The sequence below is a fragment of the Mauremys mutica genome, chromosome 5 (assembly GCF_020497125.1).
Source record: "Mauremys mutica isolate MM-2020 ecotype Southern chromosome 5, ASM2049712v1, whole genome shotgun sequence".
Lineage (NCBI taxonomy): Eukaryota > Metazoa > Chordata > Testudines > Geoemydidae > Mauremys > Mauremys mutica.
This window is the reverse complement of record NC_059076.1, coordinates 144,788,972-144,814,558: the sequence shown is the minus strand read 5'-3', so window position 1 is coordinate 144,814,558 and position 25,587 is coordinate 144,788,972. Positions and strand designations below refer to the sequence as shown.

The window sequence follows — 25,587 nt, the reverse complement described above, 5'->3', positions numbered from 1 at the left end:
ACCCTCCATCCATCCTTCCATCCCTACCTCCATCCATCCATCTTCCTACACACCCCTCCCCATCCATCCGTCCCCCTACACACCCCTTCCTCCCTCTATCCGTCCCCCTACACACCCTCCATCCATCCTTCCATCCCTACCTCCATCCATCCCTCCGTCCTTCCATCCACCCCTCCCTCCATCCCTCCCTCCCCATACACACTCCTCCATCTGTCCTTCCATCCACCCCTCCCTCCATCCCTCCGTCCCCATACACACTCCTCCATCTGTCCTTCCATCCCTGCCTCCATCCATCCATCTTCCTACACACCCCCTACACACCCCTCCCTCCCTCTATCCGTCCCCCTACACACCCTCCATCCATCCTTCCATCCCTACCTCCATCCATCCCTCCGTCCTTCCATCCACCCCTCCCTCCATCCCTCCCTCCCCATACACACCCCTCCCTCCGTCCTTCCATCCACCCCTCCCTCCATCCCTCCCTCCCCATACACACTCCTCCATCTGTCCTTCCATCCACCCCTCCCTTGCACTCCATCCATCTCCCTACACACCCCTCCCTCCATCCATCCCTCACCATACACACCTCTCTATCCTCCTTCCATCCACCCCCCCTCCATCCCTCCATCCCTCCGTCCCCCTACACACCCCTCCCCCATCCATCCGCCCCCATACACACCCCTCTGCCTGTCCGTCCACCCCCATCACACCCCTGCATCCATCCGCCCCCATACACACCCCTCCACCTGTCCTTCCATCCCCATCACACCCCCCATCTGCCTGTCTGTCTGTCCCCCATCCCCGCCCTGCTCTCTCCTCTCGCCTGCTTTCCCCCCCCCGGCTCCCCGCTCCCTGTCACCCCCTGATGACGCCCTGTCTCTCTCCCCGCCCGCAGCAGCCACCCCCTGCATCAAGGCCGTCAGCCCCAGCGAAGGGTGGACGACAGGCGGCGCCACCGTCATCGTCATCGGCGACAACTTCTTTGACGGGCTGCAGGTCGTCTTCGGCACCATGCTGGTGTGGAGCGAGGTGGGCGAGCGGGGGGCCCCTTCCCCCGGTGCCTCCGTCCCTCCTGAGGCCTCCCGCCCCCTTCGGGCTGGGCCGGGGGCAGCTGTGGGTCCGGTGCACAGCTCCCTGAGGTGCGGAGCCAGGCTCCCTTCAGAGCTCCGGCCCCCCCGATGCCGTCTCCGCGGGTGCCACCCTCCTGCCCGTCTCCCAGCGCCAGGCCACCCCTGGGCCCGGCCAGGCCTCAGCTCGGCAGCCCCAGCCTGGCCTGGGGAGCTGGGCGAGGGCAGAGCGCCTGGGGAGGGGTTCCAGGGGCACCGCAGACCCCTGGGGGCTCCCCACGAGGAGGGGCCGCGATGGAGGCTGCTCATGCCGCCGGCTGGCCAGCGCAGGGTCCTTGCACTGGCTAGTCTGTGAGCCTGAGTGGCTGGGCTCTACCCGGGGGGTGCGGAGGGAGGAGAGTGAATCTGCACCTGAATCGGGGCCTTAATCACCCCCCCATTGCCCCCTGTCATCATCCCCCCGCCCCACTGCACATGGGCTCAGCCCCCCTCTCCTGCCCCTTGCAGCTGATCACCCCTCACGCCATCCGGGTGCAGACGCCGCCCCGCCACATCCCCGGCGTGGTGGAGGTGACGCTTTCCTACAAGTCGAAGCAGTTCTGCAAGGGAGCGCCCGGCCGCTTCGTCTACACAGGTGAGGGGCGCGTCGGGCAGGGCAGCTCCGCCCTCGGTGCCCTGCACTCCCAGCCACGCTCACCTGCTCCGCCACTGCTCAGCCACGGTGGCAGGGGGACGAGTGACGTGCCCAGGGCCGGAGAGCGAGCGGGTGGCAGAGGAACCCCAGAGTCGTGCGCCGCTGGTGTAACTGCTAGGCAGCACTGCCTCTCCCCGCCCTGGGGGATTCTGGGAGTTACTGGTGGCCAGGGACTGGTGGGTGATCGGCCGCCCCCGAGGCGTTGAGCCCATGGATGGCCAGGGAATCATCCTTGGTGGCCCTTGTCTCATTGGTCTGCTCTTGGGATGCCATTTCCTCCTCCCCCATGGTGGGAGGCCCGTGGGGCAGCCCTGGGCTGGCCATGCTGTGTCCTGCCCAGACTTCTCCCCCCGTGGCCCATCGACTGCTGCGACGAGGCCTCCTGCCCGCAGAGACTGACCGGGTCCCTGCTCTGAGGGGCACCGGGGAGCTACGCCGCCCCTGACCCCGTGGGAATGCAGGAGTGGGGGGGGGCCTGGTGAGCTCTGAATCCCCCCCCCCGCCCCAGGCTAGGCCCGGGGGGGGCGGGAGGGCGGGGGAGAGGACAGTGAGGGGGCAGGTGGCTAGAGAGTCGTGGGGGGGAGGGGGGGAGGGGTACATGGAGGCAGGGAGGGAGGTGGGGTACATGGGGGTAGATTATAGAGGGTTGGTTTGGTGATAGGATGGGTAGGTAGGTGGGTGGGGTAGAGTGTGGGGGAGTCAGGTCCTGCACCCCCGGGCTCCCTGCCGATTCCCCAGGACTCTCAGCAGCCAGTAAAGCAGCAGGTTTATTTAGCCGACAGGAACACAGTCCAGGACAGGCCCTGCAGGCACAGATAACCGGATCTCCCCGGTTAGGTCCATCTTGGGGGCCTCCCAGCCCCCCCCCTCGGGGATCAGAGCCCGGTCTCCCTGCTCCCCTCTGTTCTCCAGCCAACCCCCTCGGCCCCTCCTCTCTGCTCAGCTCCTCTCCTTTGTCTCCCCACTGGCCAGAGGTGTCACCTCCCCTCCCCCAGGCCCAGCTCAGCTCACAGTCTGAATTCCTGCGTCTCACCTAAACCTCTGGCTCCCCCTCCCCACACAGACAGTCTGTGCTCCCTACTCCACCACAGGGGGGTGGGTGGATGGATGGAGGGAGGGAGCTGGAAGGTCGGTGGGGGGTAGCTGCAAGCGGGGGATGGGAGGGACGGGGATGGAGGGAGGGTCGGTGTGGGGTAGCCGCAGGTGGGGAATGGGTAGGTGGGGGGTAGATGGATGGAGGGACGGTTAGAGGGAGGCGGAGGGTCGGTGGGGGGGTTGATGGATGGATGGTTAGGTAGGGGATGGAGGGAGGGTCGTGGGGGGTAGCTGCAGGCGGGGGGTGGGTAGGTGGGGGGTAGATGGAGGGAGGGTCGTGGGGGTATCAGCAGGCGGGGGATGGGTAGGTGGGGCGTAGAGGGAGGGGGGGTCATGGGGGGTTGATGGATGGATGGTTAGGTAGGGGATGGAGGGAGGGTCGGTGGGGGGTAGCTGCAGGTGGGGGATGGGTAGGTGGGGGGTAGATGGAGGGAGGGTCGTGGGGGGTAGCTGCAGGTGGGGGAGGGGTAGGTGGGGGGTAGATGGAGGGGGGGTCAGGGGGGGTTGATGGATGGATGGTTAGGTAGGGGATGGAGGGAGGGTCGGTGGGGGTAGCTGCAGGCGGGGGATGGGTAGGTGGGGGGTAGCCAGGTCCCAAATTCCAGCATCTCTGGCTTTGCCCAGCCAGGAAAGATTGAGGAGGTGGGCGGGGGGGGGGGAGAAATGGGAATCAATACATGTGTGTTCCTGGGAGGGGCATTGCTGTGTGTGACACCGCGTGTGTGTGTAACACCGTGTCTGAGGCCCTGTGTGTGTGACATGACACCGTGTGTGTGTGACATCGTGTGTGTGTTAGACCCTGTGTGTGTAACACCGTGTCTGAGGCCCTGTGTGTGTGACATGACACCGTGTGTGTGTGACACCGCGTGTGTGTTAGACCCTGTGTGTGTGACATGACACCGTGTGTGTGTGACATTGCGTGTGTGTTAGACCCTGTGTGTGTAACATGACACCGTGTGTGTGTGACACCGCGTGTGTGTTAGACCCTGTGTGTGTAACACCGTGTCTGAGGCCCTGTGTGTGTGACATGACACCGTGTGTGTGTGACATCGCGTGTGTGCTAGACCCTGTGTGTGTGACATGACACCGTGTGTGTGTGACATCGCGTGTGTGCTAGACCCTGTGTGTGTGACATGACACCGTGTGTGTGTGACACCGCGTGTGTGTTAGACCCTGTGTGTGTAACACCGTGTCTGAGGCCCTGTGTGTGTGACATGACACCGTGTGCGTGTGACATTGCGTGTGTGCTAGACCCTGTGTGTGTGACATGACACCGTGTGTGTGTGACATCGCGTGTGTGTTAGACCCTGTGTGTGTGACATGACACCGTGTGTGTGACATCGCGTGTGTGCTAGACCCTGTGTGTGTGACATGACACCGTGTGTGTGTGACACCGTGTGTGTGTTAGACCCTGTGTGTGTGACATGACACCGTGTGTGTGTGACATCGCGTGTGTGTTAGACCCTGTGTGTGTAACACCGTGTCTGAGGCCCTGTGTGTGTGACATGACACCGTGTGTGTGTGACATCGCGTGTGTGTTAGACCCTGTGTGTGTGACATGACACCGTGTGTGTGTGACATCGCGTGTGTGTTAGACCCTGTGTGTGTGACATGACACCGTGTGTGTGTGACATCGCGTGTGTGCTAGACCCTGTGTGTGTGACATGACACCGTGTGTGTGAGACCCTGTGTGTGATGCTGTGTGTGAGGCAGTGTGTGCATGTCACACAGTGTGTGTGTGTGTCACGGGGATTCTGCCCCCGCTGGCATGTGCTCTGGGTGCGTCCCGGCTGCTGAGCGGCGGCTCCCCCTGCCAGGCGGTGTGGGCCCCTCCCCGGCTGGGTGCCGTGTTCCCCGCTGGGGGTCGAGCGCTGGCGGGTGCTCCCAGCACACAGGCGCCGGGTGGCTCCTGCCCAGAGCGTGGGGTGACGGGGTGGGGAGACGGCCCATCTGGCCGGGGTAAGCCCTGCCTGTCCCCAGGCCTTCCCCGGGACCCAGCCCGTCCCACCCGGAGCGGCCGGGGGCTCCTGCTGCCAGCCTGCAGCTCCCGCTCTCTCCCCGCACCCCGCGGTCTGGCTGGCTGTCCCGCTGCCCGTCCCGGCTCTGCCCCTCTGGCCTGGTGCCAGCCCTGGACCCTGGGTCTGGCCAGGCAGCTGCGGGGCTTGGGGGAGAGGCAGGGGCATCCCGGCCCCTGGATAGACTCCGGGTCACTAACGCGAGGAGACGGGAGCGGAGCATGTGGCTGGGCCCAGGGGTCACGGATCCATGGGCTTGGGGCGATGCCCCACCTTTTAAACAGTCCCTGGGAGCCCCCCTCCGCCTGCCAGGCCCCCCTGAGTCCCACTCTTCCTCGCCTGGGCCCGCTGCCTAGATGGAGCTCTGGGCCAGTGGCATGGGGCCAGCCCCCCGGGAGAGCCTCGCCCCCTGCATGGAGCAGTGCACCCCCAGGGCCATGCAGTGACACCCGGCTGCAGTCGCAGACCGAGCCCCTGGACGCAGCCCTGAGATGTAGGGGTGACAGCACCGTCTGTCTGTCCTGCCCCCAGCAAAGCACCAGTCGGGGGCAGCGGGGTCACCTCTGGCCTGTGCCAGGAGCCGGCCCCTTGTCCCCACCGGTCCCGTCCCAGCTCGCAGTCCCAGGGTCACGGGTCAGCGTTCTGGCCTCGGGGATTGTCCATCGTCATGGCGGGTTCTTGTGCCTTTGGGGCAGACTCGGCCGCTCTTTAGCCTGACAGCTCAGCGACACGCACGCCTGCGTCTCCTGGCCCCCCGAGAGCGCATGTCGTCCTTTCCTCCCCCTGGGAGCCAGGCAAGGCTGGGGGGAAACTGAGGCACACATCAGGGTCACTGAATTATTACAAAACATTCCCACTTTGTCACCCCAGGACTCCTGGGTTCTGTGGCCTGGCTCTGTGCCCATGGGTAGGTCAGCCTCCTGTGCCATGCCTCAGTTTCCCCCATGAGGACAGCACCAGCCCCTCCCCTCAGGCAGGTGGGGTTTAGAGGGAGCCCTGGCCCATGGCACCTGACCCTCGCTGTCTCCCTCCCTGCCCAGCACTGAACGAGCCGACCATCGACTACGGGTTCCAGCGGCTGCAGAAGGTGATCCCCCGGCACCCCGGAGACCCTGAGCGTTTACCCAAGGTAGGGCTGCCCCCCCCCAGGGCATGGAGGGAGCGCGGGTCAGGGGGCACAGCCCCACGGCGGTCAGGTTCCCGTGCCGCCAGCCCAGCCGCGACGGGCTCCCCAGCACTGCCAGCGAACGGCTGCCCGGCTCTGGCCCCATGCGCCCCGTGCCCGGACAGCGCGCTGGCGTCTGGGCTGAGGCGGCAGGGGAGGGGAGATGGCGCGCCATGGCCGAGCGTCTTCCCTCCCATTCTGCTGTCACCCTGCCCAGCCCCTGCCTCCCGAGGGGGAAACTGAGGCGCAAGTGGCAGGGAAGCCCCTGGGCCTCCCCGCTGCCAGGGCCGCCCGGCTGGGTCCGCTCGCAGGATCGAGGCCACCGTCATCAATGGGAATCTGGGTTTTGTTTCCCGAGGCGCTTTCCCAACATACGAAGACACCCCAGCGCGGCCCGGCAGAGCCCAGCCCGACCGACCGGCCCAGGGGGCGCATCGGGGAGGGGACGTCGGGCTGGCTGGGGACTCCAGGCCTGGCGCGCCGCACCCCTTAGAGACCGGGTGCCTCCGAGACTTGGGCCCCCCTCCCTCCCTGTGCCCCTTGCCCCGGAAGGGGACAGTGGGTTGCTGGTGCCAGGCCAGGCAGCCGGGATGGGGGCACAGCCAGCGCTGGGCTGCGTGAGGGGTGGGGGCCTTGGGGCGCTGCAGGGAGCGGGGCCTAGACGGGCCCCTCCTTCTCTGCCCCCACCCCCCCACGCCCGCCGTGACACTAATGGCTCCAGGCAGGGCCAGGGCCGCCTGATGAGAAGTGACAGGCCGAAGCGGCTGACAAATTGGAGCCATTCATCATGTGGTGACAGGGCCCAGCCGCCCGCGCTGCGCTCACTGCTGCCCCTGCGGGGGTAGGGGGCAGGGACCCCCCCTTCCAGCGTACACATGGGGGCCGCAAGGGGGAACCACCTGCCCCAGGACCCAGAGGCCATCGGCGTCAGACGCTGGATTAGAACCCGAGTCCTGTGCTCCGGCCATACGGGGCAGCGGCCCCTCTGCCGGGCGTGGGGGAACAGCACGGCATCTCTGTCTGATAGAGGGGGGTCCGCTGGGCAGAGCAGGGGTGGGCCTCAGGACTCCTGGGTTCCATTCCTGGCTCTGGGAAGGGAGTGGGGTCGGTGGGTGGGAGCCAGGACTGCTCCCCAGTTTCTCCCACCAGCTGTGACAGGCGTGGGCGCGTGAGGCACGGGGCACGGTGCTGATTGGGTGTCCAGGCGGCCACCTCCCCCTCCCCGCGGCCCAGCTTAGCACTGGCTGGGGCTGCTGTTCGAAGGGCACCGTGTCCGGGCCAGGTGAGGGCCCCCCGCCATGACAGCCCCCCCATCTCCCCCGTGCCTGGGAGGCTGGTGCCCCAGCCCGTGCCCATAGCTGAGACACGTGGTGGGCGCGGGGGGTTGGCTGCATTAGGCAGCTGGGTTACGGCTGGGGCCTGGCTCGGTGTAGCCGGAGTAGCCGGCCCAAGCCGGGGGCCAGGTGCCACCTGCCCACGCCCCAGCAATCCCAGGGCCAGTGCCGCCCGCGCTGCTGATCAGCCTGGGCGGGCGGGCGGCGGGCGCGGGCTGCAGCCGGGCCTTCTCCATGGCGGCATTGATCGGACAGAGGGTACAGACGGCCGGCGAGCGCGTGGCCGCGATTGCCCGTGCTTAGCTTGACAGCGAGTCAATACTGCGGATCTCAGTGGCGGGGCGCGGGGGGGGGCTGGACGGACGGGCGCTGCCCGCCTCCCCCCCACACACGCCACTGCTGCCCGCCGGGGGCCCCTGGGCAAACAGCTGGGAACCAAGCAGGGGGCCACGGCCTGGCAGACTCCTCCTCAGTGCCTGTCCCCCCCACACCAGCTTTCCATGGAGGGGCCTGGGCTGGGGGGGTGTATCTGTGTGTGTGTGTGCATTGTGTATTGGGGGGAGTGTATCGGGGGGAGGGGTGTGTGTGTGTTGTATATCAGTGTGGGTGAGTGTGTGTTGTGTATCTCTGGGTGAATGTGTGTGTTGTATATCAGGCGTGTGTCTGTGTATTAGGGGTGGGTGCGTTATATATCAGTGTGTATGGTGTGTATCTGAGGGTGTGTTGTGTATTGGGGGGTGTTGCATATCGGGGGTATGGATGTGTTTGTGTATCGGCGGTGCTGTATATTGGGGATGAGGGGGAGATGTGTGAATGAGTTGTGTATCGTGATGTGAGTGGGTCTGTTGTGTGTTGTGTATCGGGGCAGGTGTGTTGTGTATCGGTATGTGAGTGTGTGTGTTGTGTACCAATGTGGGTGGGTGTGTTGTGTATTGGGGGAGGGGTGTATCGAAGGTGCTGCGTATTGGGGTGTGTGTTGTAAATCGGGGCACGTGTGTTGTGTATCGGGATGTGAGTGTGTGTGTTGTGTACCAGTGCGTGTGCGTGTATTGTGTATCGGGGTGAGTGTGTTGTGTATATGTGTGTGTTGCGTATTGGGGTGTGGGTGCTGTATATCGGGTGGGGTGGATTGTATCGGGGCAGGTGTGTTGTGTATCGGGACGTGAGTGTGTGTGTTGTGTATCAGTGCGTGTGTGTTGTGTATTGGGGGGGTGTATCCAGGGGCGGGAGCACCCTCTAGTGGCGGACCCCAGTTACGACAGGGCCCAGGTGGGGTTGCTGTCCGGTGTCTGTTTTGGCAGAGGCCTGCGGGGCGGGGGTGACGGGAGGCTGGGGGGGGCAGGCGGGGTGGGGGGGGATTGGCGAGAGGAGACAGGGGCCCCCGTACCTCCAGCTGTGGCTTTATGGTCGACCCCTGGGGGTAAAATCGCGCCAGATGTGCCCTCTCCTGATCTCCGTCCTCCCCCCCCCGGCTCCAGACAGAGCCCCCAGCGCCCCGCCCTGCCCACCCCTCATCACCCCTCCTGTCACCCCCCTTACAGCCCCAGGACTGGGGGGCCGGGTGCATCCGGCTGCCCACTCTGGGCCCGAGGGACCCACGGGTCTGCACTGCACCCGACACGGGGCTTGTCCCCCTGGGATCGAGTACGAGTGTCCACGCCTGGCTCATCAGCACCGTCTGCCGCCCCCCCCAGCTCTGCCCCGCCCGCCCACCGGGTTACCGCACTCGCCCACAGGCGCGCAAGGGGTCCTGCGTCCAGCCCCGGCGAATCAACCCGCGCTGGCCCCGATGCCCAGTACAGCCCTAGGGGGCGCTGCGCTGCCGGGAGCGGGGAGGGGCTCAGCAGGGGGCGCTCTCCCCAGTCCCCAGCATGGTGCTAGGGGGCGCAGTGCTGCCGGGAGGGGCTCAGCAGGGGGCGCTCTCCCCAGTCCCCAGCATGGTGCTAGGGGGCGCAGTGCTGCCGGGGGGCAGTAGGGGGCGCTCTCCCCAGTCCCCAGCATGGTGCTAGGGGGCGCAGTGCTGCCGGGGGGGCAGTAGGGGGTGCTCTCCCCAATCCCCAGCATGGTGCTAGGGGGCGCAGTGCTGTGGGGAGGGGCTCAGCAGGGGGCGCTCTCCCCAGTCCCCAGCATGGTGCTAGGGGGCGCTGTGCTGCCGGGGGGGCAGTAGGGGGCGCTCTCCCCAGTCCCCAGCATGGTGCTAGGGGGCGCTGTGCTGCCGGGAGGGGCTCAGTAGGGGCCGCTCTCCCCAGTGCCCAGCATGGTGCTAGGGGGCGCTGTGCTGTGGGGAGGGGCTCAGCAGGGGGCGCTCTCCCCAGTCCCCAGCGTGGTGCTAGGGGGCGATGTGCTGTGGGGAGGGGCTCAGCAGGGGGCGCTCTCCCCAGTCCCCAGCGTGGTGCTAGGGGGCGCAGTGCTGTGGGGGGGGCAGTAGGGGGTGCTCTCCCCAGTCCCCAGCATGGTGCTAGGGGGCGCTGTGCTGTGGGTGGGTCTCAGTAGGGGGCGCTCTCCCCAGTCCCCAGCATGGTGCTAGGGGGCACTGTGCTGTGGGGAGGGGCTCAGTAGGGGGCGCTCTCCCCAGTCCCCAGCATGGTGCTAGGGGGCGCAGTGCTGCCGGGAGGGACAGTAGGGGGCGCTCTCCCCAGTCCCCAGCATGGTGCTAGGGGGCGCTGTGCTGTGGGGAGGGGCTCAGTAGGGGGCACTCTCCCCAGTCCCCAGCATGGTGCTAGGGGGCGCAGTGCTGCCGGGAGGGACAGTAGGGGGCGCTCTCCCCAGTCCCCAGCATGGTGCTAGGGGGCGCTGTGCTGCAGGGAGGGGCTCAGTAGGGGCCGCTCTCCCCAGTGCCCAGCATGGTGCTAGGGGGCGCAGTGCTGTGGGTGGGGCTCAGTAGGGGGCGCTCTCCCAGTCCCCAGCGTGGTGCTAGGGGGCGCAGTGCTGTGTGGGGGCTCAGCAGGGGGCGCTCTCCCCAGTCCCCAGCATGGTGCTAGGGGGCGCAGTGCTGCCGGGAGGGGCTCAGTAGGGGGCGCTCTCCCCAGTCCCCAGCATGGTGCTAGGGGGCGCAGTGCTGCCGGGGGGGACAGTAGGGGGCGCTCTCCCCAGTCCCCAGCATGGTGCTAGGGGGCGCTGTGCTGTGGGGAGGGGCTCAGCAGGGGGCGCTCTCCCCAGTCCCCAGCATGGTGCTAGGGGGCGCAGTGCTGCCGGGGGGGACAGTAGGGGGCGCTCTCCCCAGTCCCCAGCATGGTGCTAGGGGGCGCTGTGCTGTGGGGCGGGGCTCAGCAGGGGGCGCTCTCCCCAGTCCCCAGCATGGTGCTAGGGGGCGCAGTGCTGCCGGGAGGGGCTCAGTAGGGGGCGCTCTCCCCAATCCCCAGCATGGTGCTAGGGGGCGCAGTGCTGCCGGGGGGGACAGTAGGGGGAGCTCTCCCCAGTGCCCAGCATGGTGCTAGGGGGCGCAGTGCTGCCGGGGGGGACAGTAGGGGGCGCTCTCCCCTGGCTGACTGTGCGCCAGCACCTCTGGAGGTAGCAGGGGCGGGCCGCTCCCCCGTGGCTTGTCGTGCTCTCCCCACACACCGCCTTGCAGGGGGCACCCTGGGCACAGCCCTGCCTCGGACCCACCTGGCTAGGCCCCTGCTGGGTGTGGAGCGCCTCTGTGCCCGCGTGCGCTCACCTGCCCAAGCAGGGCATGGGTCACAGGGCTCCTCCAGTCTATGGGAGCCGGGTTCCTGGCCGTGCCCAGACGGGCCCCCTGGCATGGGGAGCCCCGTGTCCTGGCTGGTGGTTGCCAGGTTCCCTGGGAATCCTGCAGTGGGGCCGGCTGGTTCTCCTCCTTCTCGGGGTGTGTATTGCTCCGTCCAGGGCACCTCCTTGCCCCCCCTCGGCCTGGTACCCCTCCCCTTCCTCAGGCCTCCTGGGCATGCCAGTGCCTTAGCCCCACCCCCCGAGGGCGAGCTGGGGAGCTGAGCCCAGCCAGTGCACCGGCAGTGCCTGCTGCAATCCAGTGTTCGCCAACGGCTCCCGGGGCCTTTAACAGTCCTGCACCCCTCCCCTGGCCGCACTCGCCCTAGCAGGGCCGCACCACCTCCCAGCGGGCTGGGGCGCGGGCAGGGAACAAGGGGCAGGCAGGCCCAGCTGGACCCAGACTCCCCCCTCCCTGGGGGCACTGCCCCTCCTTCACCTCCGCCAGGCGCACGCAGCCCCGGGGAGCGCCCCCACTCCACGTCCAGCCCACAGCCCCGTCCCTGAGCCCCAGCCGCGAGCCGACGCCCGGGGCAAACAGGACGGCTTGGATTCCCGCAGAGCTCCCCACGCCAGAAGGAGCTGAGGGACAAGAAGCTAGTGTAGGGTTTGGGGGTGATGGGCCCCTTTGGGGGTACGCTAACGCTCTGGGCACTGCGCTGCGGCTCCGGGAGGTGCATGGAGCGGGTGCGAGCTCATGCCAAGGTCCCCATGTCTCAGCTGAACACTGACAAATACGTAGCTGGGATCCGCCTGGCCCCCGTAGTGCTGGTAGAACAGGATTCGGGCGAGAAGGATGTCTGTGGTGTGGAGACTTCACTGCACTCTGTGGGTTGCTGCCGGCATTCATCTCCCGTGCTGCCCCTCGTCCCGGCCTGCGCGGTGCTGGTGAGCGGCTGTACGGTCAGCCGGTCTGACGCCGTAACTCAGCAGGCAGGGGAGGCAGGAACTGGTGGGAAGAGCTGCTCTGCTCCTGGCCCACAGCGACACTGGGGCCAGGGTGGGCAGCGGGTTGGGTCGAAGGTAGAAGCCAGGCGGAGCTTGCCTGCCTCACAAGCCAAGCAGCAGGTCCAGCTCGGTCAGCCTGGCCAGCTACCACCGGAGGTTTGCAAAGGGGTTTAGTGACATTGTGACCCCAGAACAGACCCTACACAAAAGGGGAACCGGCGCAGAGGCCTGGGCCCAGGCCTGGGAGAAAGGTTTTGTTTAAGGAGCCAGTTTCAGCCAGCCCTGATCTCAGCAAACCCTGGTGCTGCTAACACTGGGCTTTCGCAGTGCTAGTGCGGGCCGTGCAAACCTGCCCCCACGGCGCACAGCAAGGCTGGCATGGAGTGGGGGCGCTGTGCCATCGCTGGAGCCGGAACGCAGCTTCAGCCCCATCTGTGACATAGTGGATGTAAGGGGCGACCAGCCCTCTCCCCGCCAGTATGGTGGCCCCGGGCCCATGGGGGCTGCCCTGCTGGAGCCTGGCGCGGCAGGAGGGGCACACGGAACTAGCCTGTAACGAGGGCTGTAACGGCGTAGGATAGGGGAACCTAAGAGCCCTGGCTGGGACGATTTAGTTGGGTTTGGTCCTGCTCTGAGCAGGGGGCTGGACTAGATGCCTCCTGAGCTCCCTTCCCACCCTGGGATTCTGTGATTCTATGAACCCTGGAGCGTCGGCGACACCTGGATGTTGGGGGTCGCATCAGGCTGCCCTGCCGGGGCTCAGGAGCGTGAGAACCAATCTCAGGACAGGCTGCCAGCAACCAGGGCACACACCCCACATTGCCTGGGAGAGCTGTGCTGATTTCACCAACCAGTTACCACGTGCAAAGTCCTCAGTAACAGGCTGACCATGGAGTCCCAGCCGTCCCCTTGGGCGCCACCCAGCTGAGCTGCCTGTGGGGCAGTAACACTGGGGTTCCTGCCAGTGCCCAAGGACCAGTCACTCTCCCCCGGGCGGTTGCACCCCACAGAGAACCCTGTAGCCCAGCTTGGAATAAACTCTCTGCAGATGTGTGATAGGAAAAGGAGACAAGAGAGTTATTTACAGGGCTAAGGCAGGGAACATAGATCCACACGTGAGTTACAGGCTTAAGCTTCAAAGGTCAGAGACGCGTCTATAGTTAGCAAGGCTCTGTATGGCCTTTGGCTGACCCAGGCTGAGCACCGGGGATCTCTTGCTTATGCCTAGAAACTCTTCCCCCGCCCCGAGTCCAAGCTGTGTAGAGATCCAGTCCCTTCTTCTTAGGGGTTTTATCCCCCCACCCACATGCTCCAAGCTGTGAGCTCAGCCAGCGGGAGGAATCCGCTTGCAGGACTTGTGTCGGGCAGGACACAGCACCTGTTGGAGACCAGCGCTTGCCACACTAATGTGCCTCTCCTGTCGGGGGAGTTACGCAGCCACAGGCACCATTGAGAGGCGACAGGAGAACTCGCCTTCCGTGCAGTGCTCCCAGCCCCCGCCGGCCCCCTCTGACCCCCTCTCTCCCCCCAGGAAGTCCTGCTGAAGAGGGCGGCAGACCTGGTGGAGGCCCTGTACGGGATGCCGCACAATAACCAGGTACCGCAGAACTGGCGCCCAGCTGGCCTGGCTGGGACGAGGCGCGTGGGAGAATGTCCCGTCTGCCTGCCCGTCACCAGGGCATCAGACCCCCTTCCTGGGCATTGGCTCAGCCGGTGCTGCCTAACCTGGCCTGGGGACCAAAGCCTCTGACGGCACGACAGCCCCGCGCTGGCACCCAGGCAGGAGACGGGACACGGGTCCTGCCACCGCCCAGCCAGAGCCAATCTCCTGCCAGAGGGACGTGTCCCGTCCGCCCCGTGACCCTCACTCTGTGACTGGCTCCTGCCCCAGAGCGCGAGCTGGGACCCGGAGGGGCCATCTGGCCTCAGCGCCCGCCTCCCCGAGCGCAGTCTGGGTCAGATAACGCCCCGTGCACAGCCCCACTCCCTCCATGCCCAGGGCCGGCTCCAGACCCCAGCGCGGCAAGCACGCGCGTGGGGCGGCCCTTTCCCGGGGGGGCGGCAGGCTGGGCCGGCGGACCTGCCCCAGTCATGCCTGCGGGAGGTCCACCGGAGCCCCGGGACGACCGGACCTGCCGCAGGCTTGACTGCGGACGGTTCGCTGGTCCCGCGGCTCGGCTGGACCTCCCGCAGACATGCCTGCGGCAGCTCAACCGGAGCCGCCGGACCAGCCAACCGCCCGCAGCTGTGGGAGGTGCTGCCGAGCCGCACGACCAGCGGACCCTCCGCAGTCATGCCCGCGGGAGGTCCGCTGCTCCCCCGGCTCCGGGGCGCCTCCCGCGCATGACTGCTTGGGGCGGCCAAAAAGGTAGAGCCGCCCCTGTCCATGCCTTCTCCCACCCCTTCACCGTCCCATCCGTCCCCCTTAGCTCCCTGCCCCCCACTACCCCTCCCTGCCCTCCCACCCCTTCACTGCCCCGTCCGTCCCCCTCCACTCCCTGCCCCCTCCCTCTCCCCCCACACCCCCTCTATGCCCTCCCATCCCCCCATTCACTGCCCCATCCATCCCCCTAAGCTCCCTGCCCCCCACTACCCCTCCCTGCCCTCCCACCCCTTCACTGCCCCGTCCGTCCCCCTCCACTCCCTGCCCCCTCCCTCTCCCCCCACACCCCCTCTATGCCCTCCCATCCCCCCATTCACTGCCCCATCCATCCCCCTTAGCTCCCTGCCCCCCACTACCCCTCCCTGCCCTCCCACCCCTTCACTGCCCCGTCCGTCCCCCTCCACTCCCTGCCCCCTCCCTCTCCCCCCACACCCGCTCTATGCCCTCCCATCCCCCCATTCACTGCCCCATCCATCCCCCTTAGCTCCCTGCCCCCCACTACCCCTCCCTGCCCTCCCACCCCTTCACTGCCCCGTCCATCCCCCTCCACTCCCTGCCCCCTCCCTCTCCCCCCACACCCCCTCTATGCCCTCCCATCCCCCCATTCACTGCCCCGTCCATCCCCCTCCACTGTGTGCCCCCCAACCCCTGCCACCTCTGTCCCCCCCCCCCCCCGGTGGGGAAGGCAGGGGCGGTGGAGCTGGCTGGGCCCAGCCCTACATCTGCTTCACATCAGGGATTCCAGGGCCATTGAGTCAGGCGCTCCGGGAGCTGCCTCCGCCCGCCCGCGTGCAGGGGCTGCCACTTGCCCTGGCCCCCGCCAGCCGCTGCTGCCTGCCCCCAGCCCAGCCGGCCGAACCCCCAGGAGCCCCCGCGGGTCTCAGCTCCCTGCGCCCGTCCCAGGCCTGCAGGACACAAGTTTGGGAGGCCTCAGCCCCCATCCCCCCGGCCGGCAGATGGGGTCTGAACGGGCTGTGGGGGTGGCAGCTGCCAGGGCGAGTGGCCGGGGCTGACGGGCGGCTCCTGTCTCTGCAGGACGTCATCCTGAAGCGAGCGGCAGACATCGCCGAGGCCCTGTACAGCGTCCCGCGCACCCCCAGCCAGCTGGCGTCGCTGGCCGGCAACCACGGCCACGCGGGCATGCTGGGCAGCAGCTCCTTCGGCAGCCAGCTGGCCATCAACATCAGCGACCCGGCCCCGGGCCCCGAGCAAGGTGTGTGCGGGGGCAGCGCTCACCCCGCGGCAGAGCCCCAAGCCGGGGGGGGGGCAGCGCTCACCCTGCGGCAGAGCCCCAAGCCGGGGGGGGGGCAGCGCTCACCCTATGGCAGAGCCCCAAGCCGGGGGGGGGGCAGCGCTCACCCTGCGGCAGAGCCCCAAGCCGGGGGGGGGCAGCGCTCACCCTGCGGCAGAGCCCCAAGCCGGGGGGGGGCAGCGCTCACCCCATGGCAGAGCCCCAAGCCGCGGGGGGGGCAGCGCTCACCCTGCGGCAGAGCCCCAAGCCGGGGGGGGGGCAGCGCTCACCCTATGGCAGAGCCCCAAGCCGGGGGGGGGGCAGCGCTCACCCCATGGCAGAGCCCCAAGCCGTGGGGGGGGCAGCGCTCACCCTATGGCAGAGCCCCAAGCCGTGGGGGGGGCAGCGCTCACCCCATGGCAGAGCCCCAAGCCGGGGGGGGGGCAGCGCTCACCCCATGGCAGAGCCCCAAGCCGCGGGGGGGCAGTGCTCATCCTATGGCAGAGCCCCAAGCCGGGGGGGGGCAGCGCTCACCCCATGGCAGAGCCCCACGCCGCGGGGGGGCAGCGCTCCCCCCATGGCAGAGCCCCAAGCCGCGGGGGGGGGGCAGCGCTCACCCCATGGCAGAGCCCCAAGCCGCGGGGGGGCAGCGCTCACCCTGCGGCAGAGCCCCAAGCTGCGGGAGTGCGGGGGGCAGCGCTCACCCCATGGCAGAGCCCCAAGCCGGGGGGGGGGGCAGCGCTCACCCTATGGCAGAGCCCCAAGCCGGGGGGGGGCAGCGCTCACCCTAAGGCAGAGCCCCAAGCCGCGGGGGGGGGCAGCGCTCACCCCATGGCAGAGCCCCAAGCAGTGGGGGGGTCAGCGCTCACCCAATGGCAGAGCCCCAAGCCGTGGGGGGGGCAGCGCTCACCCCATGGCAGAGCCCCAAGCCGGGGGGGGGGGCCGCGCTCACCCCATGGCAGAGCCCCAAGCCGCGGGGGGGCAGCGCTCATCCTATGGCAGAGCCCCAAGCCGGGGGGGGGCAGCGCTCACCCCATGGCAGAGCCCCAAGCCGCGGGGGGGCAGCGCTCCCCCCATGGCAGAGCCCCAAGCCGCGGGGGGGGGGGCAGCGCTCACCCCATGGCAGAGCCCCAAGCCGCGGGGGGGCAGCGCTCACCCTGGGGCAGAGCCCCAAGCTGCGGGAGTGCGGGGGGCAGCGCTCACCCCATGGCAGAGCCCCAAGCCGGGGGGGGGGGCAGCGCTCACCCTATGGCAGAGCCCCAAGCCGGGGGGGGGCAGCGCACACCCAAAGGCAGAGCCCCAAGCCGGGGGGGGGCAGCGCTCACCCTATGGCAGAGCCCCAAGCCGCGGGGGGGGGGCAGCGCTCACCCTACGGCAGAGCCCCAAGCCGCGGGGCGGGGGGGCAGCGCTCACCCTATGGCAGAGCCCCAAGCCGCGGGGGGCCAGCGCTCTCCCCATGGCAGAGCCCCAAGCCGGGGGGGGGCAGCGCTCCCCCCATGGCAGAGCCCCAAGCCGCGGGGCGGGGGGGCAGCGCTCACCCTACTGCAAAGCCCCAAGCCGCAGGGCCCCAGGGCGGTGAGTCCCTGGGGCAGGGTCTCCAGCCTGTTCTCACCGGCCGGCGCTCCGGCTCCTCGGCGGCACTGAAGGACCCACCGCCGAAGTGCCGCCGAAGACCTGGCGTGAGCGAAGGCCCCGCCAGCGAAATGCCGCCGGAGACCCGGAGCGCCGCCGGTGAATACAAGCGCCGCAGCGGATGGCGCCTTTTTTACGTCCACCCCCCTATTGAGCGTAAAAATTCAAAAGGCGTCAAAACCTGAAACCGGTGCCACTTCTGCACAGTGGGGGAGCGGCTGCTGCTGCCTGGGGGGGTGAGCGCCCGGGAGCGAGAGGAGCCTTTGGCAGCCTGGGGCACCGTGCTGGCAGAGGCGCCAGCCGGCAGAGGCGCCCCCGTGGCTCTTGCCTGGGAAAGCCCCTCATGCGCTCGCAGCGGCGACATCTGTGCCAGAGGAGATTGCGCCTGAGTGGCTGTCACTCCCCAGAGGTGGCTGCACTGCAGTGCTGAGGCGCGTGGCTCTGGGGCTGATGCTCTGTGCGAAGGGCTGTTTGTCACACCGGGGCGGGGGGGTCCGGCAGCCCAGGCAGCGAGGGGGCAGGTTCTGTGCCGGGTCTGTGGGTGGCCGAGAGCTGCACGGTGATTCGGGCAGACGGGCCGGTTGTGCTGCTGCTTGGAGCCTGTCAGACTGAGCTCAGCGAGGCCACCCCCCGGGAACGCAGGGCACGGTCCAGCCCCCAGGGCATCGTGCTGCCTGTTCGGACCAGCCCAGCCCTCGGTGCCACCGGCTGGTCCTGGGGAGCGGGTGGGTCCCCCCAGCCTCGGCAGAGCCCCTGCCTGGCCCCAGTCCTGCCAGCTGCCCTCGGGGCCGGGGCTCTGGTGCAGGGGGTGGTCTGAGGTGAACCCGGGTCAGGGAGGGGAGAGGACTGGGCGTGGGGGGGTCTGGTGCCGTGTCCTGCCCAGGGAGCGCACTCCCATAATGCACCTGGCTGGGGGGGGTTCCTTCCTCCCCTGTGACCAGGTAGCGGGGTCAGTGGGTGGTGGGAGCAGCCCCCCCGGCCATCCCGCCAACGCTGCCCCTTGTCGCCCGCAGGCTACGCCCGCAACACGAGCAGCGTCTCGCCGCGGAGCTACGTGCCCAGCTCCACCCCGCAGCAGAGCGGCTACAACACCATCACGTCCAGCATGAACGGCTACGGGGGGGCGGCCATGACCGGCCTCGGGGTGCCCGGCTCCCCCAGCTTCCTCAACGGCTCCACCGCCAACTCCCCCTACGCCAGTGAGTCGCAGAGGGGCACAGGCAGGCACTGCCCACCTGTGCCGGGGGAACCTCCTGCGTGTGGCCGTGGGGGCTGCATGGGGGGCTCCCTGGGCAAGGGTTTCTCCACCAGCGCCCCAGAGGGTGCAGACGGGCGCTGGATCCACAGGTTGTCCTGTAACCCCATTGGGATGGCTCCCGTCTGGGGGGGGTTCCCATGTCTCCAGGGCCCCTTGCCCGATACAGCCCTGCCCTACAGCATCACGGAGCCCCCAGCCCGGGGCCCGGCCCCTCGGCTCAGCCTGCCCTGCCATGTGCCAGGGGCCCTTGATGTGCACATGCTCTCAGGGTCTTCCTCGCATGATGCCACCATACATCCTGTGCTGGGTGGGACAGGGTGTGCCCCCCATGGCCCCCAGCGCTGGGTGGGGCAGGGTGTGCCCCCCATGGCCCCCAGCGCTGGGTGGGGCAGGGTGTGCCCCCCATGGCCCCCAGCGCTGGGTGGGGCAGGGTGTGCCCCCCCATGGCCCCCAGTGCTGGGTGGGGCAGGGTGTGCCCCCCATGGCCCCCCAGCGCTGGGTGGGGCAGCGTGTGCCCCCCATGGCCCCCAGCGCTGGGTGGGGCAGGGTGTGCCCCCCATGGCCCCCAGTGCTGGGTGGGGACAGGGTGTGCCCCCCATGGCCCCCAGTGCTGGGTGGGGACAGGGTGTGCCCCCCATGGCCCCCCAGCGCTGGGTGGGGCAGGGTGTGCCCCCCATGGCCCTCAGCGCTGGGTGGGGCAGGGTGTGCCCCCCATGGCCCCCCAGCGCTGGGTGGGGCAGGGTGTGCCCCCCCCCATAACCCCCCAGCGCTGGGTGGGGCAGGGTGTGCCCCCCATGGCCCCCAGTGCTGGGTGGGGACAGGGTGTGCCCCCCATGGCCCCCAGTGCTGGGTGGGGACAGGGTGTGCCCCCCATGGCCCCCCAGCGCTGGGTGGGGCAGGGTGTGCCCCCCATGGCCCTCAGCGCTGGGTGGGGCAGGGTGTGCCCCCCATGGCCCCCCAGCGCTGGGTGGGGCAGGGTGTGCCCCCCCATAACCCCCCAGCGCTGGGTGGGGCAGGGTGTGCCCCCCATGGCCCCCCAGCGCTGGGTGGGGCAGGGTGTGCCCCCCCCATAACCCCCCAGCGCTGGGTGGGGCAGGGTGTGCCCCCCAGAGTCCCTGCCCAGCCCCCCCAGACCACGTCCTGGACCCAGCTGCTCCCCGGGCCCCTGCCAGCCTGTCTGACTGTCTCCTCTGCCCGCCGCAGTCATGCCCTCCAGCCCCCCGCTGGGCGCCTCCTCCATCACCCTCCCGTCCGGCGCCAGCTCCTCCACCCCCGCCGGCGTCTTCTCCTTCTCCCCGGTCAACATGATCTCCGCCGTGAAGCAGAAGAGCGCCTTCGCCCCCGTGGTGCGGCCGCCCACCTCCCCCACCCCCACCTGCACCAGCACCAACGGGAGCAGCCTGCAGGGTGAGTCGGCTGCACCCTGGGGCTGGGAGGCCCCTCTGGATCCGTGGGCCGGGATTCCCACAGGGGGCTGGGATACTAGTGCCCTCGATGGACTGGCACAGCTGGGAATTCCCTGCTCGCCAAGGTGCCGAACTCCTCTCCCTCCCACTCTGCTCCCAGCCCTGGAGCCAGGCCAGGCCCGGGTCCATCTCTCCCCCTGGCTTTTTGCCTGCGCTTTTTTTAGAAGCATCTAAGTTATTCCCCACACTCCCGTCCTGCGGCAGCCAGTCCCGCAGGTTAACTGCCTACTGTAGCGTGCGTTCCCTTCGGCTCACATGGCGTTCCCGCTGCTCCTGCCTTGGGGCACCTCCTCGCACGTGCCGGCGCCTTCTCGGGACCAAGATGGGAGGCCTGACTCTGGCCAGAGACCAGGCGGAGCGGACCCCGCTATGGCTGGGCGGGGATCCCCTGCAGAGATGGGGCGGAGCAGACTCCGCCGTGGCCGGGCGGGGATCCCCTGCAGAGATGGGGCAGAGCAGACCCCGCCGTGGCCGGGCGGGGATCCCCTGCAGAGTCGGGGCGGAGCGGACCCTGCCGTGGCCGGGCAGTGATCCCCTGCAGAGACGAGGCGGAGCAGACCCCGCCGTGGCCGGGCGGTGATCCCCTGCAGAGACGGGGCGGAGCAGACCCCGCCGGGGCCGGGCGGTGATCCCCTGCAGAGACGGGGCGGAGCGGACCCTGCCGTGGCCGGGCAGTGATCCCCTGCAGAGACGAGGCGGAGCAGACCCCGCCGTGGCCGGGCGGTGATCCCCTGCAGAGACGGGGCGGAGCAGACCCCGCCGTGGCCGGGCGGTGATCCCCTGCAGAGACGGGGCGGAGCAGACCCCGCCGTGGCTGGGTCGGGATCCCAAGCAGTGTTCAGGCAGAGCAGACCCTGCCGTGGCCGGGCGGGGATCCCCTGCAGAGACGGGGCGGAGCAGACCCCGCCGTGGCCGGGCGGGGATCCCCTGCAGAGTCGGGGCGGAGCGGACCCTGCCGTGGCCGGGCGGGGATCCCCTGCAGAGACGGGGTGGGGCGGACCCCACTGGGGCCGGGCGGGGATCCCCTGCAGAGACAGGGCGGGGCGGACCCCGCTATGGCCGGGCGGGGATCCCCTGCAGAGACGGGGAGGAGCAGACTCCGCCGTGGCCGGGCGGGGATCCCCTGCAGAGACGGGGCGGGGCGGACCCCGCCGTGGCCGGGCGGGGATCCCCTGCAGAGACAGGGCGGGGCGGACCCCGCTATGGCCGGGCGGGGATCCCCTGCAGAGACGGGGAGGAGCGGACCCCGCCATGGCCGGGCGGGGATCCCCTGCAGAGACGGGCCGGGGCGGACCCCGCCGGGGCCGGGCGGGGATCCCCTGCAGAGACGGGGCGGGGCGGACCCCGCCGTGGCCGAGTGGGGATCCCCTGCAGAGACGGGCCGGGGCGGACCCCGCCGGGGCCGGGCGGGGATCCCCTGCAGAGACAGGGCGGGGCGGACCCCGCTATGGCCGGGCGGGGATCCCCTGCAGAGACGGGGCGGAGCGGACCCTGCCGTGGCCGGGCGGGGATCCCCTGCAGAGACGGGGCGGGGCGGACCCCGCTATGGCCGGGCGGGGATCCCCTGCAGAGACGGGGCGGGGCGGACCCCGCCGTGGCCGAGTGGGGATCCCCTGCAGAGACGGGCCGGGGCGGACCCCACCGGGGCCGGGCGGGGATCCCCTGCAGAGACGGGGCGGGGCGGACCCCACCGGGGCCGGGCGGGGATCCCCTGCAGAGACGGGGCGGGGCGGACCCCACCGGGGCCGGGCGGGGATCCCCTGCAGAGATGGGCCGGGGCGGACCCCGCTATGGCCGGGCGGGGATCCCCTGCAGAGACGGGCCGGGGCGGACCCTGCCGTGGCCGGGCGGGGATCCCCTGCAGAGACGGGCCGGGGCGGACCCCGCCGGGGCCAGGCGGGGATCTCATGCAGGGGGGGTGTAATTCCTGGGGGCCGGGCGCGGATTGGCCAGTGGGCTGGGGGGTAAAGTGGCCGCGCTGGCTCCAGCTCCCCCCCCTTGATTCTCTCTCGCCCTCCCTCCCGCGCTGACACTTTCCCTCTCTTCTTCCCTCGCCGCTGCGCTTTGCTCGGCTGCCCAGACCAGTCTTTCGAGGACTCCGACAAGTTTCACCCCCCTGCTCGGTCGCTCCAAGGACTGGCCTATTCCTAAACACAGTACGTGGCTCCTCGGCTCTCCTGCCCGTGAGGAGGGGGCCGTCCCCCCAGGGCTCTGGGCGGCTCCCCGGCTCCTCGTGGGGACAGGAGGCTTTCGCGTTGCAAGCCGGGCCGGGTGGGACCCAGGCTCGCCCAGGGGCCTCTCCCCATCGCTGACGGGAGGGGGCCCGGTCGGGTGACTAGGGCGACTCTGAGAGCCTGTGACTGCCCCAGGCCGCCGCTCTGCACGGCCTGGGCACCCCACAGCGCAGCGTCCCCTGAGCCGGGCCGGACACGCCGGGCTGAGACTCTGCTGGCGCCGTCCCTGCCCGCGGGGATGGGAAGGTGGCGGGATGTCCCCGGGCAGCGGGACCAGGCCCCAGCGAGTCCTTGGCTCCTGGCCCTGCCCAGCGCGCTGAAGGGGTGAGACGCTCGGGACGGCTGCTGGGCACCCTGGCGCGCCTGCCCGCCCGCCTCTCTCCATGCCCTGGCATGTGCAGCACTGAGCTCCGAGCCCCCCGGGCGGGAGAGGGCAGCGGGACGCTGTTGTGGGAGGTTCCCAGGTGCCCGGCTTTGCCACCGGCCCCTCCCAGCTCCGTTCTGCTCCCCCCCACAATGCCCTGCCAGTGGGGCTGGCGCTTCCCGCTCTCCTCAGCTGCATGCGGCACCCGAATGCTCCCGCCCCCCCGTGGCCCCTGCGCCAGGGACGCCAGCCAACGCCTTCTCCTTCTCTTGCAGCTCTGTCGGGTCTCATTGTGCCACCCATGTGAGCCGGGACTGGAGCAGGACCCCGGAGGGAGCAGACCACGCACGGGGACCCAACCTCACCATTGACTCTGGGGCCCCCAGGGGCTGCGAGGGGGCTCGTGCCCACAGCCCCCCCGCTCCAAAGGACGCCGCTGCGGTGGCGGCTCGGTGGGAAGGCAGGCTGCGGCCGGAGGGGAAGCCGTGCCCTCTAGCCGGGGCAGTTCTGCCAAGCTCCCCCCAGGGCCTGGCTGCACGGACCGCAGGCTGGGTCCCTCCACGGGGTCTGGCTGCGGGCAGGGGGTCTCTGACTGCACCTTGCCCTCCTTCCTGCGGGGGGCTCCCCCCGGCTGCCCCAGCCTGGCACAGGAATGCCGCTCCCAGCCGCCCCAGGTGGAGAGCTCCCGGTAACACCCCGCTCAGCGGCGTGAGGCTAGATGAGGGGCACTGCCGTGGGGGGAAGGGCCCCTGCTGGGGACCTCTCCCCCATGGCTCTGCTCTGGGGCTTGAGACAGGAGCCCAGAGAGGGCAGCAGCCCGAGCACAGGTTCTGGGGCCAGGACTCTTGGGTTCTGATCCCGGCTCCGCCCGACTCCCGCTGTAGCCTTGGCGACCTGCTGCCCCTCTTCGGCCCTGTCTGGAAAGGGGGCGGGCAGGGGGCTGGGCCGGATTCTGGGCCCTGGAGCGCTGGCACCACCAGGGCTGACCAGAGCCTGGCCCAGCTCGGGGGGGCCCTGGGGTGACGGCTCCCTGCAGGCGCTGGCGACGTGTCCTGCGCCCCCCAGCGTCTGAACTAGCTGCCCAGGGTCCAGGGAAGCCCAGAGACCTGGGGGTGGGAAGTGACCATTCCCACAGTAACCAAACTTTGTTATTTTAACGTCAAAACCCCAAAGCCCAGCTCAGGGCCGGGCTGGAGTTTGGGGGCAGAGGCTCAGGGCTACTCGTGCCTTTCGCCCCGGCCGGGCCCCGTCTCCTACATGCTGGGCAAGCCCTGGGCAGAGTCGCTCCCGGCTCGCCCGCTCGGTTCCCCCCTGCCTGGCCCCGCAGCTCCGGAAGAGTCTCTCTTCCCAGCTCGGCTCGTGGGCTGGACGCTCAGCACCGGGACGTTCCCAGATGTTCCCAGCCAGCTGTGGAGCCACCCACCCCCAGACCCCCCACAGGCCGCTGGGCCCACGGCAGCCGGCACCGGACGCTGGAGTCCCCAGTGCGGAACAGCCTCATTAGCCCAGGCCTCTGCGCTGGGCGGGGTCGTTTGGGGTGGAGCTCGGCCAGGCCTGGCCGGACCAAGCAGAGGAGGAACCGGAGCCCAGGCCAGCTGCTGCTTTGCTCTCCCAGGGCCGCCTCTAACGCCCACCGGCGTCCCTGGGCCCCCTGGGCCGGGGTCCGGCCTCTGCCCTTCCCCTGGCCCGGGGCAGGAATTAACGAAGCGTGAGAGGCCCAGGCCGGCTCCAGCGAAAGGCAGCACCCGAGGCCGCGCGCACGGCCCTGCCGCGCTGGGAGAAACGCGGGGTAAAAACCCAGCGCTGGCCTGGTCCTTTCGGCTCCGGTTTCACCCCGCGGAGCCAGGCCCCTGGGCGCAGACGCCGAGCCGGAGCTGCCGGCTTTGAGATGTACTAAATCCCCCCCAGCCCCAGCCCCACGCCCGGGGGCAGGATGGGTTTAGGGCTCGTTCGCCCCGGGCGGCAGCGCGGGGCCCTCACTGTGTAAATAAGGAAAGGGGAAGGCCCTGGCGCCGGCTGGGCCCCCGGCTTCTCCGCGTGGCTCGTTGCCGGGCGGGCGCCTCCCCCACGCTGAGGTTTTCACTCTGTCCGTCGTGTGTCTGTGAAGCCTGTACAGTAGCCCTGGCGCTACCTTCATGCACTGTGTACCTGTAAGCACATGTAAAGGGAATATTAGCCTCCTTACCCCCCGCTAGGCGCTGGAGCCTGGAATATACTGCCTGACGCTGCCTTCCCGGGGTGTCCGTGTGCCCGTCTCTGCCCCGCGCCGCGCCGGGGAAGCCCAGCCGCCCTCCCCACTGGGGCTTGCTCGGCGCCAGAGCCTCAGGGCTGGCCCGGCGCTTGGTTACCCTGGGGGCAACCCAGAGCCATGGCTGGTGCTGGATTTGCATCCACGTGGCTCCCCGTGTTCTGTCCTGGGGGGCAGAGAGCTGCTGGGGGGGAGGGGGGTTATGGCCATGGACTCCCAGCTGCAAAACTTGTCCTCGGGGCAGAGATGCGAAGGCCAGAAAGGGGACCCAGCCAGGCTGCCCTCCTGCCTAGCCCTGGGCAGAGACCCTGGCCAGTGCCCCTGACCCGCCCAGAACGGCTCGGGGAGCCTGGGGCATTTTGTAGCCAGACGTCCATCTCGAGCCTGGACACGAAGTATGGAAACCTCCCCGCGCCCATTGGCGAGCGCGCCCAGGGCCAGCGCACCCCCCGCCGCCGCCTGCCCGCACCACCTCACGCCGGCTCCCCGCGGCAGCGCCCCCCCCGCCCGCACCACCTCACGCCGGGTCACCGCGGCAGCACGCCCCCCGCCGCCCGCACCACCTCGCGCCGGCTCCCCGCAGCAGCACGCCCCGCCCCCCTGCCCGCACCACCTCGCACCGGGTCCCCGTGGCAGCGCCCCCCCGCCCCGCCCGCACCACCTCACGCCGGGTCCCCGCGGCAGCGCCCCCCGCTGCCACCTTGCACCGGCTCCCCGCGGCAGCACA

The 25,587-nt window shown here is 69.5% G+C and overlaps 1 protein-coding gene across 1 annotated transcript in view; it reads left to right on the top strand.

Annotated features, from left to right (window-relative positions):
• LOC123371333 (transcription factor COE1-like) overlaps nucleotides 1-24,840 on the top strand; it is an 88,374-nt gene extending 63,534 nt beyond the window's left edge. Inside the window, exons 10-18 of the mRNA XM_045018809.1 lie at nucleotides 896-1,029; nucleotides 1,575-1,701; nucleotides 5,912-6,000; nucleotides 13,576-13,641; nucleotides 15,463-15,640; nucleotides 18,304-18,489; nucleotides 19,752-19,955; nucleotides 22,095-22,170; nucleotides 22,888-24,840. Coding sequence (XP_044874744.1) covers nucleotides 896-1,029; nucleotides 1,575-1,701; nucleotides 5,912-6,000; nucleotides 13,576-13,641; nucleotides 15,463-15,640; nucleotides 18,304-18,489; nucleotides 19,752-19,955; nucleotides 22,095-22,165 — 1,055 coding nt within the window. The 3' untranslated portion in view covers nucleotides 22,166-22,170; nucleotides 22,888-24,840. The remainder of the gene's footprint in view (nucleotides 1-895; nucleotides 1,030-1,574; nucleotides 1,702-5,911; nucleotides 6,001-13,575; nucleotides 13,642-15,462; nucleotides 15,641-18,303; nucleotides 18,490-19,751; nucleotides 19,956-22,094; nucleotides 22,171-22,887) is intronic.
• The last annotated feature ends 747 nt before the right edge of the window (nucleotides 24,841-25,587 follow it).